General features: G+C 37.0%; 1 protein-coding gene across 1 annotated transcript in view; it reads left to right on the forward strand.

The window, feature by feature from the left end:
• The window catches only part of KATNBL1 (katanin regulatory subunit B1 like 1), a 47,627-nt gene extending 34,742 nt beyond the window's left edge, over positions 1-12,885 (forward strand). The window contains exons 5-10 of the mRNA XM_053595030.1: positions 3,302-3,420; positions 8,242-8,292; positions 8,382-8,471; positions 9,094-9,183; positions 10,291-10,384; positions 12,334-12,885. Coding sequence (XP_053451005.1) covers positions 3,302-3,420; positions 8,242-8,292; positions 8,382-8,471; positions 9,094-9,183; positions 10,291-10,384; positions 12,334-12,366 — 477 coding nt within the window. The 3' untranslated portion in view covers positions 12,367-12,885. The remainder of the gene's footprint in view (positions 1-3,301; positions 3,421-8,241; positions 8,293-8,381; positions 8,472-9,093; positions 9,184-10,290; positions 10,385-12,333) is intronic.
• The last annotated feature ends 8,717 nt before the right edge of the window (positions 12,886-21,602 follow it).

The raw sequence follows: 21,602 nt of genomic DNA on the forward strand, positions 1-21,602 counted from the left end.
CAAAATACTATTTTTTCTAGTTCTTCAAGGTATGATGTTGGTATTTTAATGGGGATTGCATTGAATCTGTAGAGATTCAATTCTATTGAGTAGAATGGACATTTTAACAGTGTTGATTCTTCCCAGCCAAGAGCGTGGTATGTTTTTCCATTTGTTAATGTCTTCTGCTATTTCTTTTCATAGGGTTTCATAATTCTCTTTGTAAAGATCCTTCACCTCTTTTGTTAGGAATATTCCTGTATTTCATTCTCATTTTCTTTTTCTTTCTCTTTTTTTTTTTTTTTTTTTGAGACAGTCTCACTTTGTCACCCTCGGTAGAGTGTTGTGGCGTCCTAGCTCACAGCAAGCTGAAGCTCTTAGGCTCAAGCAATCCTCTTGCCTCAGCCTCCTAAGTAGCTGGGACTACAGGCACCTGCCACAATACCTAGCTGTTTTTAGAGATGGGGGTCTTGCTCTTCGTCAGGCTGGTCTTGAACCTGTGAGCTCAGGCAATCCACCCACCTCGGCCTCCCAGAGTGCTAGGATTACAGGCGTGAGCCACCATGCCTGGCTTAGTATTTCATTTTCTTTGAAGTTCTTATGAAGGAAATTGTGTCCTTGATTTGCTTTTCAACTTGGCTATTACTGGCATACACAAGGGCTACTAATTTGTTGACATTGATTTTATACCCTGAGACATTACTGTATTTCTTGATCACTTCCAGAAGTTAAATCTCTGGGGTTTTCTAAGTATAAGATCATATCATCAGCAAAGAGTGAGAGTTTGACCTTGTCTTCTCCCATTTGGATGCCCTTTATACCTTTCTCTTGCTTGACTGCATTGGCTAGAACTTCTATCGCTATGTTGTATAGTAGTGGTGATGGAAGACATCCTTGTCTGGTTCCAGTTCTAAGTAGAAAAGCTTTCAGTTTTACTCCATTCAGTATAATATTAGCTGTGGGTTTATTACAGATGGCTTCAATCAACTTAAGAAATGTGCCGCTTATGTCTGTTTTCTTAAGTGTTCTTGTTAGAAAAGGATGCTGAATTTTATTAAATGCTTGTTATGCATCTATTGAGGGGATCATATAGTCTTTGCTTTTCCTTCTGTTGATGTGGTGAATTACATTTATGTATCTGCCTATGTTAAACTTGTTTTCTTTTTTGAAACAGTCTCTTTCTGTTGCTAGAGTACCATGGTGTTGGCCTAGTTCACAGCAACCTCAGAATCCTGTGTTCAAGTGATCCTCCTGCCTCAGCCTCCTGAGTAGCTTGGGGACTATAGGTGTCTGCCACAAACCCATCTAGTTTTTCTATTTTTAGTAGAGTTGGGGGTCTCCCTGTTGCTCAAGCAGGCTGGTCTCAAACTTCTGAGTTTAAGGTTTCCTCCCACTTCACCTGCTAGAGCACTAGCAATACAGGCATGACCCATCTTGCCTGGCCAATTCTGCTATGTTGTAATGTTGAATGTCGTCTGAGGAGAAATAAACCAGTGGGTGAAAACAGATACTACCTGTACTTACATGTAGTTATCAAAATAATGAGGCCAATACTGATCAAATAATCATAGAAACTAATACATACTCTGAAGGAAATGAACATGTGACTATATAACCTAGAAGTCTGACCTAGATTGGATCTTAGGTTGGTTCTTCACTTGAACTGAGGGAATAAACTTGTAAGTGCAAGTGCCTTTAAAGAAAAAAAAATGTCAATTGTATATTACCATTGTGAGATGTTTTTCTCAGGACCTTCCTTTTACATTGCTTTCTTATTTTCACTACTTTTCACAAGCCTTCCTTAGCCTCAAATTGAACTAGTAAGTTTATTGATTGTTCTTTTGTTTCAAACCTTTTTTTCGTGATTGGTCAGTATCTGTTCTAAAAACCTAAACCTAAAAGTGAAAACATATTATCTTATCCAATTTCAAATATGCGTAACTGTTGATCTAGCTGTTCCAATTGTAAAATTAATCTTAACAAAAGTATTTTTAGGCTCGGTGCTTGTAGCTAAGCGGCTAGGGCGCCAGCCACACACACCAGAACTGGCGGGTTCAAATCCAGCCCAGGCCTGTCAAACAACAATGACAACTTCAACCAAAAAATAGCTGGGTGTTGTGGTGGGCACTTGTAGTCCCAGCTACTTGGGAGGCTGAGGCAAGAGAATTGCTTAAGCCCATGAGTTTGAGGTTGCTGTGAGCTGTGATGCCACAGCACTCTACCCAGGGGGACATAGTGAGACTCTTTTGTCTCTTTTGGTTTTTGGCCGGGGCTAGGTTTGAACCCGCCACCTCTGGCATATGGGACCAGTGCCCCACTCCTTGAGCCACAGGCGCCTATTTTTAAGAAACGAAGTTTTCGAGGCTCAGCGCCTGTTGCTTAAGCGGCTAAGGCGCCAGCCACATACAACAGAGCTAGCGGGTTCAAATTCAACCCAGGCCTGCCATAACAATAATGACAACTACAGAAAAAAAAAAAAAAATAGCCAGGCGTTGTGGCAGGAGCCTGTAGTCCCAGCTACTTGGGAGGCTGAGGCAAGAGAATCACCTAAGCCCAGGAGTTGGAGGTTGCTGTGAGCTATGACGCCATGGCACTCTACCGAGGGTGACATAATAAGACTGTCTCCAAAAAAGAAAAGAAAAGAAGTGAAGTTGATAGTTAATCTGTTTTGACATTGAAAAATGTTCATGTAGGTTTTAAACAATGTAGATAATTTTAGTTTTAATTTTTCAGAGTCTTCATATATGTACTTAATTTGTCTTTGTCTAGAAAATGGTTTGGAAAAATATATACTAGTCTGTTGACTGATTACTTCTGGAGAGTGATATTGGATGTTTATGTGGGCAGGTAGAGAGTATTTGTTTTTTCTCTTATGTAGTTCAACATTTTACAATGGGGGAATAATATTTTATTACATACACAAATTGAAATGATACTATAACATCACAGAATTGTTTATGTCTCTTCTTGTGCCATTTAGTTGGTAATGACTAGCCTCTATGTTTACCTTTTTCTTTTATCTACGTTATAAATTAAGTCCTATGTCTGTGGGTCAGCTACATTAATTTATTTTATGAATTACTGGGATTTAAAAGAAAAATAGTAGCAAGCCAGAAAAAGTATTGGTAAAAATTAAATAGGTTCTAAATTTGTTCAGATCATTTGTTTACTACATTCAACTATAATATTTCTTTTTATGTGCCATTAAAGGAGTCACCTTTGCATAATTTAAAACTGTCTACCAAAATGATTTAATTGAAAAAAAATAGTTTTATATCTTGTTTTGGTGTTCTTTTTAACAAATTAGATTATTGCCTTTCAGGTGTCTCAGGACCATGAAACAATAGCTCAAGTTTTGTTCAGCAGGAATTTGAGATTGAATGTAGCTTTAACTTTCTGGAAAAAGAGAAGTATAAGTGAACTTGTAGCTTATTTGGTGAGGTAAGTGTGACCTTTTACGCTCTTTGTTTGAAAAATAGAAGTTATTTTTCACTGTGATATTAGAAGTACATCTTCTTGGCTGGGTTTGGTGGCTCATGCCTATAATCCTACCCCTCTGGGAGGCCAACATGGGTGGATTTGAGTTTTTTGAGGGTTCTCCATACTTCTTCCAATGGTCGTATTAATTTGTAGTCCCACCAACAGTGTAAAAGTGTTCCTTTCTCTTCACATCCACACCAGCATCTGCAGTTTTGAAATTTTGTGATGTGGGCCATTCTTGCTGTGGTTAGATGATCTCAGGATGGTTTTGATTTGCATTTCTCTAATAATTAGGGATGATGAGCATTTTTTCTTATGTTTGTTAGCCATTTGTCTGTCTTCTTTAGAGAAAGTTCTATTCATCTTTCTTGCCCATTGATTATATGGGATTGTTGGCTTTTTTCGTGTGGATTAATTTGAGTTCTCTATAGATCTTAGTTATCAAGCTTTTGTATGATTCAAAATATGCAAATATCCTTTCCCATTGTGTAGGTTGTCTATTTGCTTTGGTTGTTATCTCCTTCGCTGTACAGAAGCTTTTCAGTTTAATTAAGTCCCATTTGTTCATTTTGGTGGTGGTTGCAATTGCCACAGAAGTCTTCTTCATAAAGTCAAGTGTTTTTCCCATGCTTCCTTTGAGGATTTTTATCATTTCATGCCTTAAATTTAGGTCTTTTATCCATCTTGAATCAATTTTTGTGAGTGGAGAAAGGTGCGGGTAGACCGCCCATTTGATCCTGCAATTTCATTACTGGGCTTCTACCCAGAAGAAAAAATCCTTTTACCACAAGGACACTTGCACTAGACTGTTGATAGCAGCTCAATTTACTATTGCCAAAATGTGGAATGCCCACCAAACCAGAAGTGGATTAACAAGCTATGGGATATGTATATCATGGAATACTATTCAGCCATTAAAAAAGACAGAGACTTTACATCCTTTGTATTAACCTGGATGGAAGTGGAACACATTCTTCTTAGTACAGCATCACAAGAATGGAGAAGCATGAATCCTATGCACTCAATTTTGATATGAGGATAATTAATGACCTAGTACACAGAAGGGAAAGAGGACAGCAGAGACAAAGAGAGAGGGAGGGAGGGGGAAGGAAGAGCAGAGAGAGGAAAGTGGGGAGGGATGGAGTCTTGGTGTGTGACACACCTTTTGGGGAGAAGACACAAGTGTAAGGGGGACTTTACCTAACAAATGCAATCAGTATAACCTGGTTTTTTGTACCCTCAATGAATCCCCAACAATTAAAAAAAAAAAAAAAAGATGGGTAGATTGCTTGAGCTCAGGAGTTTGAGACCCATTCTCTAAAAAAAAAAAAAGCCAGGTGTTGTGGTGCACACTTGTAGTCCTAGCTACTTGGGAGGCTGAGGCAAGAGAATCATTTGAGTCCAAGAGTTTGAGGTTGCTGTGCAATACAACATCATGGCACTCTACTGCTCAAAAAACAAAAGAACTACCTCTTCTTTTTTATGTTATTAGTAGCTAAAATTTTTAAATTCCAGCTTGGCACTGTAGCACAGTGGTTACAGTGCCAGCCACATACACCGAGGCTGGCAGGTTTGAACCCAGCCCAGGACAGCTAAACAACAATGACAACTGAAACAAAAATAGCTGGGCATTGTGGCAGGCGCCTGTAGTCCCAGCTACTTGGGAGGCTGAGGCAAGAGAATCACTGAAGCCCAGGATTTTTTTTTTTTTTTTTGTAGAGACAGAGTCTCACTTTATCGCCCTTGGTAGAGTGCCATGGCATCACACAACTCAAAGCAACCTCCAACTCCTGGGCTGAAGCAATTTTCTTGCCTCAGCCTCCGGAGTAGCTGGGACTACAGGCGCCCGCCACAACACCCAGCTATTTTTTGGTTTGCAGTTCAGCCCGGGCTGGGTTTGAACCCGCCACCCTTGGTATATGGGGCCCGCGCCTTACCGACTGAGCCACAGGCGCCGCCCTAAGCCCAGGGTTTTGAGGTTGCTGTGAGCTGTGACGCCACAGCACTCTACTGAGGGTGACATAGTGAGACTCTGTCTCAAAAAAATAAATAAATAAAATAAAAATTTTAAATTCCTATATTTAGCTTCAATAGAGATAATGTACACACTTTTTTTTTTTTTGAGACAAGAGTCTTACTGTGTCACCCTTGGTAGAGTGCTGTGCTGTCACAACTCAAAGCAACCTCCAACTCCTGGGCTTAAGTGGTTCTCTTGCCTCAGCCTCCCAAGTAGCTGGGACTACAGGCACTTGCCACAATGCCTGGCTATTTTTTTGTTGCAGTTGTCCTTGTTGTTTAGCTGGCCCAGGCCATTTTCCAACTGGCCAGCCTGGGTGTATGTGGCCAGCGCCATACCCACTGAGCTACGGGCGCCACTCAATAGACACTTTAAGTTACATTCATCATCAGTCTTAAACTGAAATAGGCTCAGTGCCTGTGGCTCAAGCAGCTAAGGCGCCCGCCAAACAATGATGGCTGCAACCAAAAAATAGCCAAGCATTGTGGCAGGCGCCTGTAGTCCCAGCTACTTGGGAGGCGGAGGCAGGAGAATCACTTGAGCCCAGGAGTTGGAGGTTGCTGTGAGCTGTGATGCCATGGCACTCTACCCAGGGCGACAGATTGAGGCTCTGTCTCAAAAAAAAAAAGAGTAACCAAAATATAGAAAATCATCTGTTTTTGTTTGTACCCTTACATTAACCTGAAATTAAAAAAAATAATAAGAATAAAACCAAAAAAGAAAACCATCTGTTTTATAGGATTGAATAGAGCTGTTATTTTTTCTGAGTAAGATTCTTATCTGTAAAACTATGAGGCACTGATATGGGAAAACTAACCTTTTAAAAATCCCCTTTGGGAATTTTAAGCATTACCTTCCTCATTATATTGAGGTCTATCAAATGTTCCATCTTAGTTGAGGTCTTCCTTGACACCTTATTTAAAAATACTTATTTCCTCACTCCCTATTTCCCTTTTTTAAAAAAAATGTTTTATTATTTATTTGTTTGTTCATTTCTTTTTCTTTTTTTTTAAATCCATTTATTATTAAATCATAGCTGTGTACATTAATGTGATCATGGGGCACCATACACTGGTTTCATATACCATTTGATGTATTTTCATCACACTGGTTAACATAGCCTTCCTGGCATTTTCTTAGTTACTGTGTTAAGACATTTATGTTCTACATTTAGTAAGTTTCACATGTACCCTTGTAAGATACACTGTAGGTGTGGTCCCACCAATTACCCTCCCTTCTCCCATCCTCCCCCCTCCCCTCCCCTTTCCCCATATTCTTTTTTTTTTTTTTTTTTGTAGAGACAGAGTCTCACTGTACCGCCCTCGGGTAGAGTGCCGTGGCGTCACACGGCTCACAGCAACCTCCAACTCCTGGGCTTAAGCGATTCTCTTGCCTCAGCCTCCCTAGTAGCCCTTTCCCCATATTCTTACGTTATAACTGGGTTACAGCTTTCATATGAAAACTATAGATTAGTTTCATAGTAGGCCTGAGTACGTTGGATACTTTTTCTTCCATTCTTGAGATACTTTACTAAGAAGAATATATTCTAGTTCCATTCATGTAAACATGAAAGAGGTGAGGTCTCCATCTTTCTTTTTTTTTTTTTTTTTTTTTTCAGAGACAGAGTCTCACTGTACCGCCCTCGGGTAGAGTGCCGTGGCCTCACACAGCTCACAGCAACCTCTAACTCTTGGGCTTACGCAATTCTCTTGCCTCAGCCTCCCGAGCAGCTGGGACTACAGGCGCCCGCCACAATGCCCGGCTATTTTTTTTTTTTTTTTTTGTAGAGACAGAGTCTCACTTTATGGCCCTCTGTAGAGTGCCGTGGCGTCACACGGCTCACAGCAACCTCTAACTCTTGGGCTTACGCGATTCTCTTGCCTCAGCCTCCCAAGCAGCTGGGACTACAGGCGCCCGCCACAAGGCCCGGCTAACTGGCTACTTTTTTTTTTTTTTTGGTTGCAGTTTGGCCGGGGCTGGGTTTGAACCCGCCACCCTTGGCATATGGGGCCGGCGCCTTACTCACTGAGCCACAGGCGCCGCCCGTCTCCATCTTTCTTTAAGGTTGCATAATATTCCTTGGTGTACATATACCACAATTTATTAACCCATTCGTGGATTGATGGGCACTTCAGCTTTTTCCATGACTTAGCAGTTATGAATTGGGCTGCAATAAACATTCTGGTACAAATATCTTAGTTATAATGTTTATTTTGGTCTTCTGGGTATATACCTAGTAGAGGAATTGTAGGATCAAATGGCAGGTCTATTTTTAGATGTCTAAGTGTTCTCCAAACATCTTTCCAAAAGGAACATATTAGTATGCATTCCCATCAGCAGTGTAGAAGTGTGCCCTTTTCTCCACATACATGCCAACATCTCTGGTCTTGGGATTTTGTGATATCCTTTTTTTTTCTTACGGTTTTTTTTTTTTTTTTTTGGTATTCATTTAGGGTACAAAGAATTCCTGTCTCCCTTTTCTGTTTTAGTTTTCTCCATGTACTTATCAACAACTTACTCTATATATTTTATTTGTTTATTGTGTATTGTCTGTCTCTGCTCCATATACACCCCCACACTCACACACTGGAATGCAAGTCAACTCTCATTGTTCACTCCTGTGTCCCCAGCACTTGACTCATCATAGACACTGAAATTACATATTAAATTAATGAATTTTTCAAAAGCAGTATGAAGATTATAATACAAAAATAAATATAAAATAATCAGCTCTGTTAGCAATGCTATTGTCTTTGTCCTCACAGGATAGAAGATCTTGGAGTTGTGGTAGATTGCCTTCCTGTGCTCACTAATAGGTAAAATAATCTTTTTCTGAAAAGAAGTAAGCTTAAAGAAGGTCAAATTGTGTCCTGTTCATATTTTTGTAACTTAGTATTTATTTTAGTTTACAGGAAGAAAAACAATATATTTCCCTTGGCTGCTGTGTAGATTTGTTGCCTCTAGTAAAGTCACTGCTTAAAAGCAAATTTGAAGAGTAAGTGCTGATCTTAATCTTGATTCATTTTTTGTTTTTCAATAATACTGATTTTGTGTTTTGTGAGTACATAGTAGTAGATTGGGCTTTATGAGACATGCATGGTTTTAATTTTTAAAGAGGTTTTATTAAAAAATTAGGAAAAGAGGGTGACGCCTGTGGCTCAGTGAGTAGGGGTGCCAGTACCATATACTGAGGGTGGTGGGTTTGAACCCAGCCCCGGACAAACTGCAACAAAAAACATAGCCAGGCACTGTGGCGGGCACCTGTAGTCCCAGTTACTCAGGAGGCTGAGGCAAGAGAATTGCCTAAGCCCAAGAGCTGGAGGTTGCTGTGAGCTGTGACTTCACGGCACTCTTTACGGCAACAGAGTGAGATCTGTCTCTAAAAAAAAAAAAAAAATTAGGAAAAGAATATGAAGTAACTAAAGAACAATTACAAAAACATTTATAAACAAGTTACATGAAACAAAATTTTTTGAAATAATGAAAGTAATGAAATACATTTTTAAAAGGAGGAAGATCAATGTTTGTATGGATTTTTGGAAAGGGAGAGAATAACATCTTTTGTAAAGATTTCTTAGATGAAAACACTTGAATTTTGTAACAAAATGTCATTTCAGATATGTAATAGTTGGTTTAAACTGGCTTCAAGCAGTCATAAAAAGATGGTGGTCAGAACTATCATCCAAAACAGAAATTATAAATGATGGGTAAGTATACCTTTAAAAATGAATTCATGTTGAAAATTTCTCTAGAAAATCAGCTTGTGGGCAGCTCCCATAGCTCAGTGGGTAGGGCACCGGTCACATACACCAAGGATGGAGGGTTCGAACCCAGTCTGGGCCAGCTAAAACAACATTGACAACTGCAACAACAATAACAAAAAAAAAATAGCCAGGTGTTGTGGTGGGCACCTGTAGTCCCAGCTACTTGGGAGGCTGAGATAAGAGAAATGCTTAAGCCCAAGAGTTTGAAGTTGCCATGAGCTGTGATGCCACAGCACTCTACCCAGGGCAACAGCTTGAGACTCTGTCTCAGAACGAAAAAAAAGAAGAAGAAAAAAAAAAGCAGCTTGATTAAACTAGGTAATAATTTTATTCTATGATCATCAGTATATAATATTTATTCTTTTCATTTTCAGAGAGATAGTATCTTGAGATATTGTTCATTTGTGAAAAGCGTACCTGACAATTGAATTCTGCAGCCTAGTAATCACCTGGGAGAGGATCCTACCCTTCATTTTAAATGGAAAAAGCAGAACAGTGATTTAACCCTCATATCCATTATATGAAAAGAGATGCCTGTAGTTGAAGAAGGAATGGAAGCATCCTGCAGGGTCCTAAACATTAACTTGTTTAACATAAACTATTAAATCATCATTGTTGATGATTACAGTTCTGAAAACTATAATAACCATAATTTAAGTATTGCCTTGATGTGAAAATATGTGGTTGTTTTTTTTTACCAGAATAGCTAGATGATCATGCTGCCACACAATAAAAATATCCCAACAGTCTTCTTAAAGTTCATAATTTTCTTTATAGGCTCAAAATTTTCCACTTCATACCCAAGAACAAGTCGTACAAATGTTTCACATGGCCTAGTTGTTTTTTTACCTGCCTTGACAACTCAATAACCTTCAATTTTCATGAATGACATTTATTATTTTTAATAGTTGCTTAACTTTAAATAGCATAATTTTCTCCTGATGAATACTTAAATATTGTTAAACTGTTTCCTTAAATATATTTGCTACCAATATCTATATTCTACTATATTTGTTTTCTTATTTTTCTTCCTTCTTTGTTTTCTCCTAGAAATATTCAAATTTTAAAACAACAGTTAAGTGGATTATGGGAACAAGAAAACCATCTTACTTTGGTTCCGGGATATACTGGTAATATAGCTAAGGTAATCTATATTTAAGCTTAAAAAACAGACATAAAAAACTAGGAACAGGGTGGCGCCTGTGGCTCAGTCGGTAGGGCACCGGCCCCATATACCGAGGGTGGCGGGTTCAAACCCAGCCCCAGCCAAACTGCAACAAAAAAATAGCCGGGCATTGTGGTGGGCACCTGTAGTCCCAGCTGCTCGGGAGGCTGAGGCAAGAGAATCGCTTAAGCCCAGGAGTTGGAGGTTGCTGTGAGCTGTGTGAGGCCACGGCACTCTACCGAGGGCCATAAAGTGAGACTCTGTCTCTACAAAAAAAAAAAAAAAACTAGGAACAATATATTATTGTTATACATTTTAAACGAACTTTTTGGTACTTTCTAATAATGTCTGAAGTCAATTTCATATTTGCAAATGCTTAAGATCCTTTGGGCATGATTGTGACCTTGGGAGGAAGCACAGGAATTAGTCATTGAATATATTTCATAGATAGCCACAGACATGCTTTGCCAGGGGGTATTTAAAGAAAATTTTAATCAGAGAAAAATATTTAGAAAAAGAATTCTTCTGGATTCTTAACAGCATCAAAAAACAGAAAGATGAAGAATTCAGGAAACATGAAATGAGAAACACAATCAAATGGTTCTGGAGTATTAATTTGTATTTTACTTTTGCTTAATGTCATACTTTTTAAGAACATAAACTGTTAAAATCATAGAGTGAATCTGACACCGGTCTTTACTGATTTACTTGTCTCTTAAAGGAAAAGATACATTGCTAGTTTGAATTTTAATATTTAACTCTTGAAAACATTGGTAGCTTAAATGGAAGAAAAAAATTGTTAAGAAATATTTTCTTTTTTTTTGCAGTTTTTGGCTGGGGCTGGGTTTGAACCCTCCACCTCCGGCATATGGGGCCAGCACCCCACTCCGTTGAGCCAAGGGACTGCCCAAGAAATATTTTCACTCTATTTCACTGGGCATACTGCTATTATAAATGGACATTAGCTAGGAATATGAAAGCCTTCTTTGAGTTAAACAATATAATTTTCTAAATAAGGGGATTTATATCATGGGCTACGTGTAAAGTTCTTGGATACCTTAAAAAAGAAACAAAACTATATATCACGTGTGTCACTACTGTATGATTTTATTTTATGAATTCTTAGTCATGAAAATCTTATAAACAGATACCAATTTCCCAGAAGATTTTTGTTGTTTTAGGTTTTTAGAACATACATTACATATCACTTGCTCTGAAGGAATCTTGTATTTTGGATAGTAAAACTGAAAGATGATTGTTCCCTTAGAAATTTGCTTTCAATTATAATTTTTTACAAAGGGAGAAGGTTTATTATGAAAATGACCTTAAGGTACCATTTATTATTGAGGACAATATTGAGTTATTAAAAGTTCAATGTGAAGTTCCCTAAGTTATGATAAAACCTCTATTATAAAATTAAACCCTCAATTAATTTGTAATTTTTTGAGGGAAGAACCTGGCCTTGAATTTATATAGCACTGATAGAATTGCTGTTAGAATGCTGATGGGTGGTGCCTGTGGCTCAGAGAGTGGGGTGCCAGCCCCATATACTGAGGGTGGTGAGTTCAAACCCAGCTCTGGCCAAACTGCAACAACAACAACAAAAATAAATAAACTTAGTTAAAAAAAAAAACTTTTAAAAATAAAAAAAAGAATGCTGATAGAATGTTAGCTGTGAATGCAGAGTTGTTTGAACATAGGAACCAAAACATTTAGTCGCTACTTACCATTTATTGATCACATACTACGTGCCAGGCCCTGTGCTGAAAAAATGGAGACCAAAAAAAGCTGAATGTAACATGTCTTTTACTCTCAAAAGGTCACAAAGGGAAAGTAAGGCAAATCACGCAACAAAAAGGGAAATGAAAATGGACTGTGTGTGTTTTTACTGTACTGACTAATGAATTGTTTTTGTTTTATCCTTCAAGGATGTAGAAGCTTATTTATTACAGTTGCATTGAGAGATTTCATCTATTAAAGACCACTTGGTTTTTTGAAACATCCCTGGACTATGATTTACTAAAAAGACCTCCTCTGAGAAATGTGAACTGTGGAAGAAATCAAAAACACTTTTCTTTTTAAAAAGCCACATAGTGAAACCACTAATAAAGCCCTAACAATCTACTTCACATTGAAGTGGAAAAATATCCAAAAGGAGCAGCTTCAACTTCAATGAGGTGAAAGTGCACTATGAAGATTGTTCACCTTTGCTGCATTTGGGATTTATATGGTTATTTGGTAACATTGTTTAAGAACTACTGGGTCTTAATGCAATCTTGCGTAAGAATATAATTTATACTATGTGAAAAAATAAGATGGGACTTATTACCAGAAACTACAAAGACCAATCTACACATTTTTTAAGATTTGTTTTATGAAAAAGCACATAAATGTGTGCAGCTATTTTCTTATGTTGAAAAGACTCAACGTTAAAAACATCATAGTAAAAAATCAATATTAAACATTTTTGTCCACACTGAGATACTGTGTATGCAAAATGCCTTAATTATTAATAAGCCAATGTGTTATGATACCAATATCTGCTTAAAAAATTCAACCATGCTTTTGGCATGATAAAATCATGGAATTAAATAAGGGGTTTTCATTCCTGTACAATGTTGGTGAAACATATTCCATACCTTTTTTTAAAACTTAAGAATATTTTTAGTATCTCAGATTTTTTTTTTCCAGAATCAGCATGTCTCATATGTATGTGTTAACCATATCTAAAGAAAAAGGCAAATATGTATGAATGTTTAACTGGATGTGTCCTTGGACGTGGCTAATTTATATTCACTTTTTGTTGTTTATAGATATCTAATATTTTTCATTTCTGTATCATTTAAACTTCTTTCATTTGAGTAAATTCACTAAATTTTTCTATTTTTTGCTTTTTTTAGTTTGGATTTTATATAAATTCTAATTCTTTTTCACTACATATATTTTAAAGAGTTACATAAAATGCTTTAGACTTGTTTACAGTTAATGCTGACCTTGTATTTTAAATTCCAACACTTTAGGTCACTACCTCCTCTAATGGTTACTATGACATGCCAGCAGATTGTATGAGCTCTTTTTTTAATACCATTTTTAGTGTCAACGATCCCAAATCTGAAATGTCTTAACAGCTCTAAATCTTACCTCTTTTGAAAGTGATTGGGGTTTAATGCCACTACTGGTGGTTCATACATCATGTCATCTTTAATATGCCTGAAAGGTATCTGAGCAAAGATTTTTAGTAATTGAATTTCTCTGCAGTATTTCTTCAAGCATTTGAATGTAAATCTTCAGCATTTACCCTTTTAGTGACTACTGATAAGAATCTCAAGCATATTTCTTGCTTTAAAAATGTTGCCTTTCACTGAGTTCTGTTTTTGTATAGCTATATTTCAAGAGCTATGTAGTAATCCCAGTAAACATCAATTGTAGTGATTAGTTATTTTCTTAAATCTTTAGATTAGAATAATTCCAGATTATTGCACTTCTGTGATTTGAGAGGTGAGTTATTTAAGGAGTCATTTTCCAGAACATGGGGATTTGAATTGTTAACCTATATTATCTCTGAAATTTTAAGATGATGAAATATAACCCTTCACAGTCCCTATTTCTTTAACTATCATTGTCTTATGTAACAGTTTAAACTGCTTAATTTGGTTGGAGTTTGGTGCTAATGAAGCTAAGGATAGAAGTGTGATCCTTTCATAAGTTCATTAACTTCACACACATACCAAATGATTTTATGGCTACAGATTGCACCTTCCCTCAAGTATTGATCTCACAAATTCAAATCTTGGTCATAAGGAAAATGGTGTGAATACCATAGCATAAAGCCTTCACTGTAAATGGTATGGTTACCCAAGTAATTGGTATATGTGATCCTGTATACTTTATATCTAATATTTAATATATTTAAAATAAGATATCTAAAATACTGTATAATTTTTAGTTTGACCAGTATTAAATAATACTGAGTCAGATATTTTCTGTATTTTTCTCTGAGTCAGATCTTTGATTTAAACAGTATCAAAAATAAAATGTAATAAATCAAACTTATTTAGAAATTAAATATAAATACAAATGAAATATAGTAAGAAAGGTATTACCTTGGTAACACTGACTTTTTTTTTTTTAACACTGACTTCTTATTTCTAAAATTAGGTTTGTTGAAGGCAAGTAGGTAATACTCCATTTTATATACTCAGAGTTATGTAAGGCTGAGTTTTTAGCTTATAAAGATATTCAATAGTATACACTCCTAATTTCTGTTCTTTGGCCTTTGCAGTTTACCTTAGTACCTACCTCTTTCAGTTATTGAGTAGTGATTAGTATTAGATGATTTTAAGATTCTTGGATAAGAGATGTTAGGTCAAGAAACATTGTGGAACATTACTGTTGCTGTTAAGCTCTTCTCATGCTGCAGCATTTTACTTTGAACAGTGTTGATCCCCAGAAAGAGCCAAAGAAAGTGTTTACAAAGTATTTTGGCCGTTGTATTGACCTAGATTAGGACAATTGCTGTCTGTCATTGTTCATTTGTTGCTGTGCTACTAAGCAATACACAGAACTAAGGGGCTACCCAACGTCTCCATGCCATTTTAGCTCTTCTACCTTCTTAGGTTTTCTATACTTGACTTTGCTAACTTTTCAAGTATAGGGGGAGGTAGTTATTGAGATGATAGAGGGTTATAATCAAATAATTGACTTCTAGGGACATAAAGTTAATGAATTATATAAAGTGATCATGGTAAAAATAAGGGTTAAAAGTTAGGAAGCAAGTATCAGAGTTTTTAAAATTAATCTTCTGGAGGTAATTTCAAAGGTAGTTGGCACCAGTTATTTACATAACTCTTGAGGTGTGTAGATTGAATATAAGTATCTATATCTATTTTGGAGAATCATAAATACCAGCACTGAACTCAAAAGGCTACTGAAAAATTAAATCCTAATGCCTCTAAATATACTTGGTACCTGTCATATCCTAACCTTAAACAAGGTAGTATGGGTTCAAAGATATATTTCTGGCCTTTGAAACAGTAGTTTTCTCAGATGTAGAACATTTCTATGTTTTGCCAGGTTAATATAACTAACAGCAAATGGATAACTAATTAGAGTGATGATTATTAGCTACTGAATGCTGATAATAGAAATTAAATTTAAATGCTCACTTAGTTAAGTTAATCAAGAAGTCTAGAAAAGCAATATTTAAGTAAATATCAATCACTCCCAGTTATATTTATTCTTATTTAAGAATAAAATGGTAATGTCAGTTGCCTTTGTTTGTTTAAAGAAAAATAGTAAAGTTAGAATTATAAGCAGCTCACTCAACTGGAGCAATCTATTTAGATACACTAATTCTTTTTCTTTTTTTTTTTTGAGGCAGAGTCTTACTATGTCGCCCTCGGTAGAGTGCTGTGGCATCACAGCTCACAGCAACCTCCAGCTCCTGGGCTCAAGCAATTCTCCTGCCTCTGCCTCCCAAGTAGCTGGGATTACAGGCACCTGCCACAACGCCCAGCTATTTTTTGGTTGCAGCCATCATTGTTGTTTGGCGGGCCCGGGCTGGATTCTAACCCGCCAGCTCAGGTGTATGTGGCTGGTGCCTTCGCCGCTTGAGCCACAGGTGCCGAGCTGATACACTAATTCTTATCTTTCAATCCAGACTTATTTTCTGGATCACCTTAAATGAAATAGTATTGCTGAATGTATGTTGGTAGGTATTTACTCTTTCTTCCTTAATTTCTAGTTCTTCTAGCTACAAAAATTGTCATACAACTCTGTGGCATACTGTACCTCTTTTTTATTCTGTAACAGGAGTATAGAATAAAAAGTTCATCCTTGAACACAGTATGCTTCTAATTTGTAATATAGCTTCACTGATTCAGTGATACCACCAACTATAACAATAAAAGCAAATACTGCATACTATAAACTTACAGAGTACATTTTCCAATGCTGTGTTTAAAATAATATATTTAAAATACTATAGTCATTACAATCTCTGGGTCAAATTATTGACTTAAAATTATCTTCTAAAATCAAACCAGTAAAAATTAAGTACAACTACAAATACAACATTTAGTATATACTTCAGTGTTTTCTCTTATAAGCTATAAGAAGTCATAAAGCACAAAAAAAAATCATTACTGTCTACCAGTTTCACAAAAAGGCAGCCCCATAGCTACCAATTCGTCACAGCAAAGATTGTTGTATATTACTGCTTTTATATACAGAATGATTACTCTCTCAACTAAGAAGTTTTCAGATGGCAGATGCCAGGAGTTCAGATAAAAATTCAGCCCCCAAATATATTTGAACTAGTGGTGATTCTTAAGCTTTATTCTTTATAATTCAGATTTAAACCAGGATTTTTTTTTTTTTTTAATGTCCCGGACCAGGAAGGACTGTTGGAACACTGGATTTACACCAAACCTTGGAAGAGTTGATCCAAAGTATTTTCTAGGGTAAGAAAGAGTTGTCATGAGTGTATTGAAAGACACCGAATTGCCATAATTACTTCCAGAATTACACTATTGCATTTGTCAACCAAACCTACATGGAGCCATGGAGCTGGGATTGAAATTAGATTCATGTTTCAGGAGTCAGGAATAGAATTAGCATTTATTTACTTTTCTACTTCTATTGTTTATTTATTTATCTTTAAGACAGTCTCATTTTGTTGCCCTCGGTAGAGTGCTTGCTGTGGTGTCACAGCTCACAGCAACCTAACTCTTTGGCGTAAGCGATTTTCACTGGAGAATTCTGAGCCACAGTGAGACCCTATTTCTAAAAAATAGCCAGGCATTCTGGCAAGTGCCTGTAGTCCCAACTACTTGGAAGGCTGAAGCAAGAGAAATTGCTTGACCCCAAGAGTTTAAGGTTGCTGTGAGCTGTGACACCAAAGCATTCTACTGAGGGTGACAAAGTGAAACTGTCTCAGAAAAAAAAAAAAAATTTCAAGTCATATCCTTCTAAGTTATTTCAAGTGAAAAGCTTTTACCCCAAAACATTGTATAGGACGATGTTAGTTCTTTCTGAGAATGCTTCCCCGCTCTGGACTTAGCTTTCATGGCATACTTTACCCTGGCTGTGTGGCCACCTCTTTTGCCTCTTTTCTTTTCTTTTGAAGGATAATCTGCCTATTAGGCATTGGTGTTCTTCAGGTTTGTAATTTAAGGGCCCTTCTCACTCTACCATTTCCTTGAAAAACATAAATTAGACCTATGGCGTCCTTTATATTAATTGTTATCACTTTGAAGGTAGAAAGGAAGCTATTTTGTGGTTGGTCAAATAGAATGGATTTTTTTATTATTATTATTATTTTTTGCAGTTTTTGGCCGGGGCTGGGTTTGAACCCACCACCTCTGGTATATGGGGCTGACACCCCTTGAGCCACAGGCACCGCCCAGAATGGATTTTTTTAAAGGCAAACATTGAATTGTATGTTCATCATTCTCAAGTACATGTTTGCCTTAAGCTTAACTCTTAGCTCTGAAATGTTTATTCAGTTGCTCACTGGAAATACCCATTAGGATATCTTGTAGGATATCCTAAATTCAGCATATCCAGAATTGGCCTCATTCTACACCTCTAGTCCCCTTCATTTTATTCCCCCACTGCCTATATGTGGACAAAAAGTTTATTAAAAGTACTAAAATAAACCCTCCTGAGTCCTGGTTTTCCATTTTATTGCATAGCCCAGCAGTTGTCAAGCTGCAAACCTCTGAATCATCTTTGAGTCATCTCTGAATCACTCATCAAATCCTGTTAATGCAACCCCCAAAAGTTCCCTTTATTTTTCTATCTCTCTTCACTTCTGCCATTAATCCAGGAGTTGCCTACATTATTTCAGCAGTGTCCTCATTCATCTTTCTGGCATTAATCTGTGTCTCTCCAACCCATTTTTTGTACATGCTACCCCAGGGTAATTTATAAAGCACTAACGCTACCATGTCACACGTTAAGGCCTTTTAAGAGAGAGTTTAAAAAGTGTGATTTACAATCTTTCATTGCCTTCCCGTTGACCAAGATGAACTTGGTTCAATTTTGGGAAAAGATTACACATCCTTTGCTAATTCTTCATTTGCCTGAATACTCTTCTCCCCTCCCAATTCACCCAGTTATCACTTTCTTTCTTTCTTTCCTTTTCTTTTTTTTTTTTTTTTTTTGAGATAGCGTCTCACTATGTCGCCCTGGGTAGAGTACTGTGGCATCACAGCTCACACCAACCTCAAACTCTTGGACTTAAGTGATTTTCTTGTTTCAGCCTCCCAAGTAGCTGGGACTTCAGGCAACCCCTGACTATTTTTTGGTTGGAGTTGTCATTGTTCACCAGGCCTGGGCCGGACTCCAACCCACCAGCCTTGGTGTATGTGGCTGGTGCCTTTACTCACTGAGCTATGGACGCTGAGCCACCCAGTTATCACTTTCTTAACCTCCAGTTCTCAGTTTAACACAATTCCTCTAGAAAGCCTCTCTTTAGAGGTCTCTTCCCTACATTCTCATCAGCCCTATTCTCTTTTTACCACTACATATTAGTGTTTTATAATTGTTTATTATTTGTCTTTCCAGCTAGATTGATAGCTCCATGAGACCAGAAACCATGTCCTCTAGCCCAAAGACTGACAAGTAGTTAGTATTTAATTCTTAATAAGAGAAGGGTATGGGATCTTTGGGCATACCTTATATGAGAAAGTAATTTAGTAATCCAGAGATATTTGTGATAGCATGGCAGCAAAACATGAGTAATTCTAGAATAAATCTCTAATTTTCTTCTTTGTTTTAGGAAATTTAGTTTATAAATGTTCATGCTACAACAAAATAAAACCTTAGCTAAGATGTGTTTTATCCTTAAAGGTTATGTTTGTTTTTCTATTGTATGGTTTCCATGTCCCACATAAGACCCATGTAAGTGAGGGCCATCTATGAAGTACAAAATTAAGGTATCTTTATTGTAGTGTGTGAAATACATAAATTTTCTTAGAATTGGGGGTATCCCTGGGCATAATTTTTTTTTTCTCATAAGCTCCGTTTTTAAGTTTCAAAAATAGTACATGCTTGCTTCTGGAAATAGAATAACAAAAAAAAAGATTAAACCACCCATACTGTCATCTTCCCAGAGGGAACCCTGTGTCCTTCTGGTTTTTCTTCTATGTGTTTGTGTATTTTTAAACCAAATGCATTTGTACTTTACGTACTGATACTTGGTATATTTTTTCCTGCCTTTCATATACTACAAAAGTTTGAAGGTAACTGAAAAACTTTTTTTGCCTATTAAAGCCATACATTCTGAGCAATTCTTTTGGAGAAATTGGAGGGGCTCCCCCAAAATTAAGAATTACTTTTGAGGGCGGCATCTGTGGCTCAAAGGAGTAGGGCGCCTGCCGCCTATGCCGGAGGTGGCGAGTTCAAACCCAGCCCCGGCCAAATACTGCAAAAAAAAAAAAAAAACACTTGATCAGAAGAATTACTTTTGAAACATTGTTCATATAGGATTCTGTTTTCTTTGACCATTTCTAATCATTACTTTTTTTTATGTCAAGAAGAGGACTTATAAGGAAAAACAATATAATGTCTGTATTTTGAAAAGAAACATGTAGATTTGTTTAAATAATCTTAAGTACTTGGGAATTGGCCAGGTGAGGCAGCTCACCCCTGTAATCCTAGCACTCTGAGAGGCTTAGATGGTGGATTGTTTGAGCTCGCGAGTTCGAGACCAACCTGAGCAAACGAAAGACCCTTTCTCTACTAAAAACTGAGACAAGAGGATTGCTTGAGCCCAAGAGTTGGAGATTGCTGTAAGCTATGACACTGTGGCATTCCACCCAGGGTGACAGTTTGAGACTGTCTCAAAAAAAAAAAAAAGTACTTAGGAGCAGAATTGCAACTTATAGTATATGTTCTTCAGCCATCAAGCATAATTTTATAAGTAATAGCGTAATTCCTATGTATAAAATAGGTATAATATTAAGCAATACTATGAATATTGAGTCAATATAAGCCAAGAATTGAGTTTAAGATTCAGTTCTGTCCAAACAAGTTCTGATAACCTGATTCTCTCTTAAAACATTTTCTACAAAAGGATTTTTTCTATTTTTTGAGGCAGAGTCTCCCTATATTATCTCAGGTTAGAGTGCATGGCATTAGCCTAGCCTAGTTTGACCTCAAACTTCTGGGCTCAAGCAATCTTGCCTCAGCCTCCCAAGAAGCTGGGACTACAGTCACATGCCACAATACCCGGCTAATTTTTTTTCTATTTTTTAAATATATATGGGGTCTTATCTTCTTGATCAGGCTGGTCTCCAGGGAGCAATCTTCCCTCCTGTACTCTCAGATTGCTAGGATTATATGTGTGAGCCACCACACTTGGCCTACAAAGAATTTAATTGAAGCACTTCTAAGAATTTTCTCTCCTGCCTGAATATTGTTCTTTAGCTTCTATGTTCTTAATTAAAAAGTAATCATTGTACTCTATGGTGAAGGAAAGTCACTTAATACTAGGAATGGAGAAAAAAATTAATTAATGGTGAATAATAAGACCTGAGATATGAAAAAAAAGACCTGAGATACAGGCAAAACTAACAATTTTATATATATATACACACACACACACCCACCCCTCATCTACTGTATATAAAAATCTGAATATTATTTACCTACATAGTTGCCACAATCAACCATGAAGATATAATAATCTTTATGGAGAATAAAAGGAGATGAGCTAATGACTCTTACTGAATGATCATTCTCCTGTAGCATTTTGATGTTTTTACACTACTAAGTGGAATTCTCTCCTCTGTAAGATCACACTGTATATTGGTGTGCTTTTACAAAGTAGCATTTAAATGTTTGTTTTAAAGAACTAGCAGACCAGGCGCCGTGGCTCATGCCTGTAATCTTAGCACTCTGGGAGGCCTTGGCCAGTGGATTGTCTGATCTCACAGGTTCCAGACCAGCCTGAGCTACAGCGAGACCTCATCTCTAAAAATAGCTGGATGTTGCAGTGGGTCCCTATAATCCCAGCTACTGAGGCATGAGAATTGCTTAAGCCCAAGCATTTGAGATTGCTGTGAGCTAGGATGCAACAGCACTCTTCCAAGGACAAAAAAGTGAGACTCTATCTCAAAAAAATAAATAAGTAAATATAAATAACTCGCAGTAAAATTTGTCTATACTAGTCATGAAATTATTGGTGATTTTA

The sequence above is a fragment of the Nycticebus coucang genome, chromosome 6 (assembly GCF_027406575.1).
Source record: "Nycticebus coucang isolate mNycCou1 chromosome 6, mNycCou1.pri, whole genome shotgun sequence".
In the NCBI taxonomy this organism is placed as follows: Eukaryota; Metazoa; Chordata; class Mammalia; order Primates; family Lorisidae; genus Nycticebus; species Nycticebus coucang.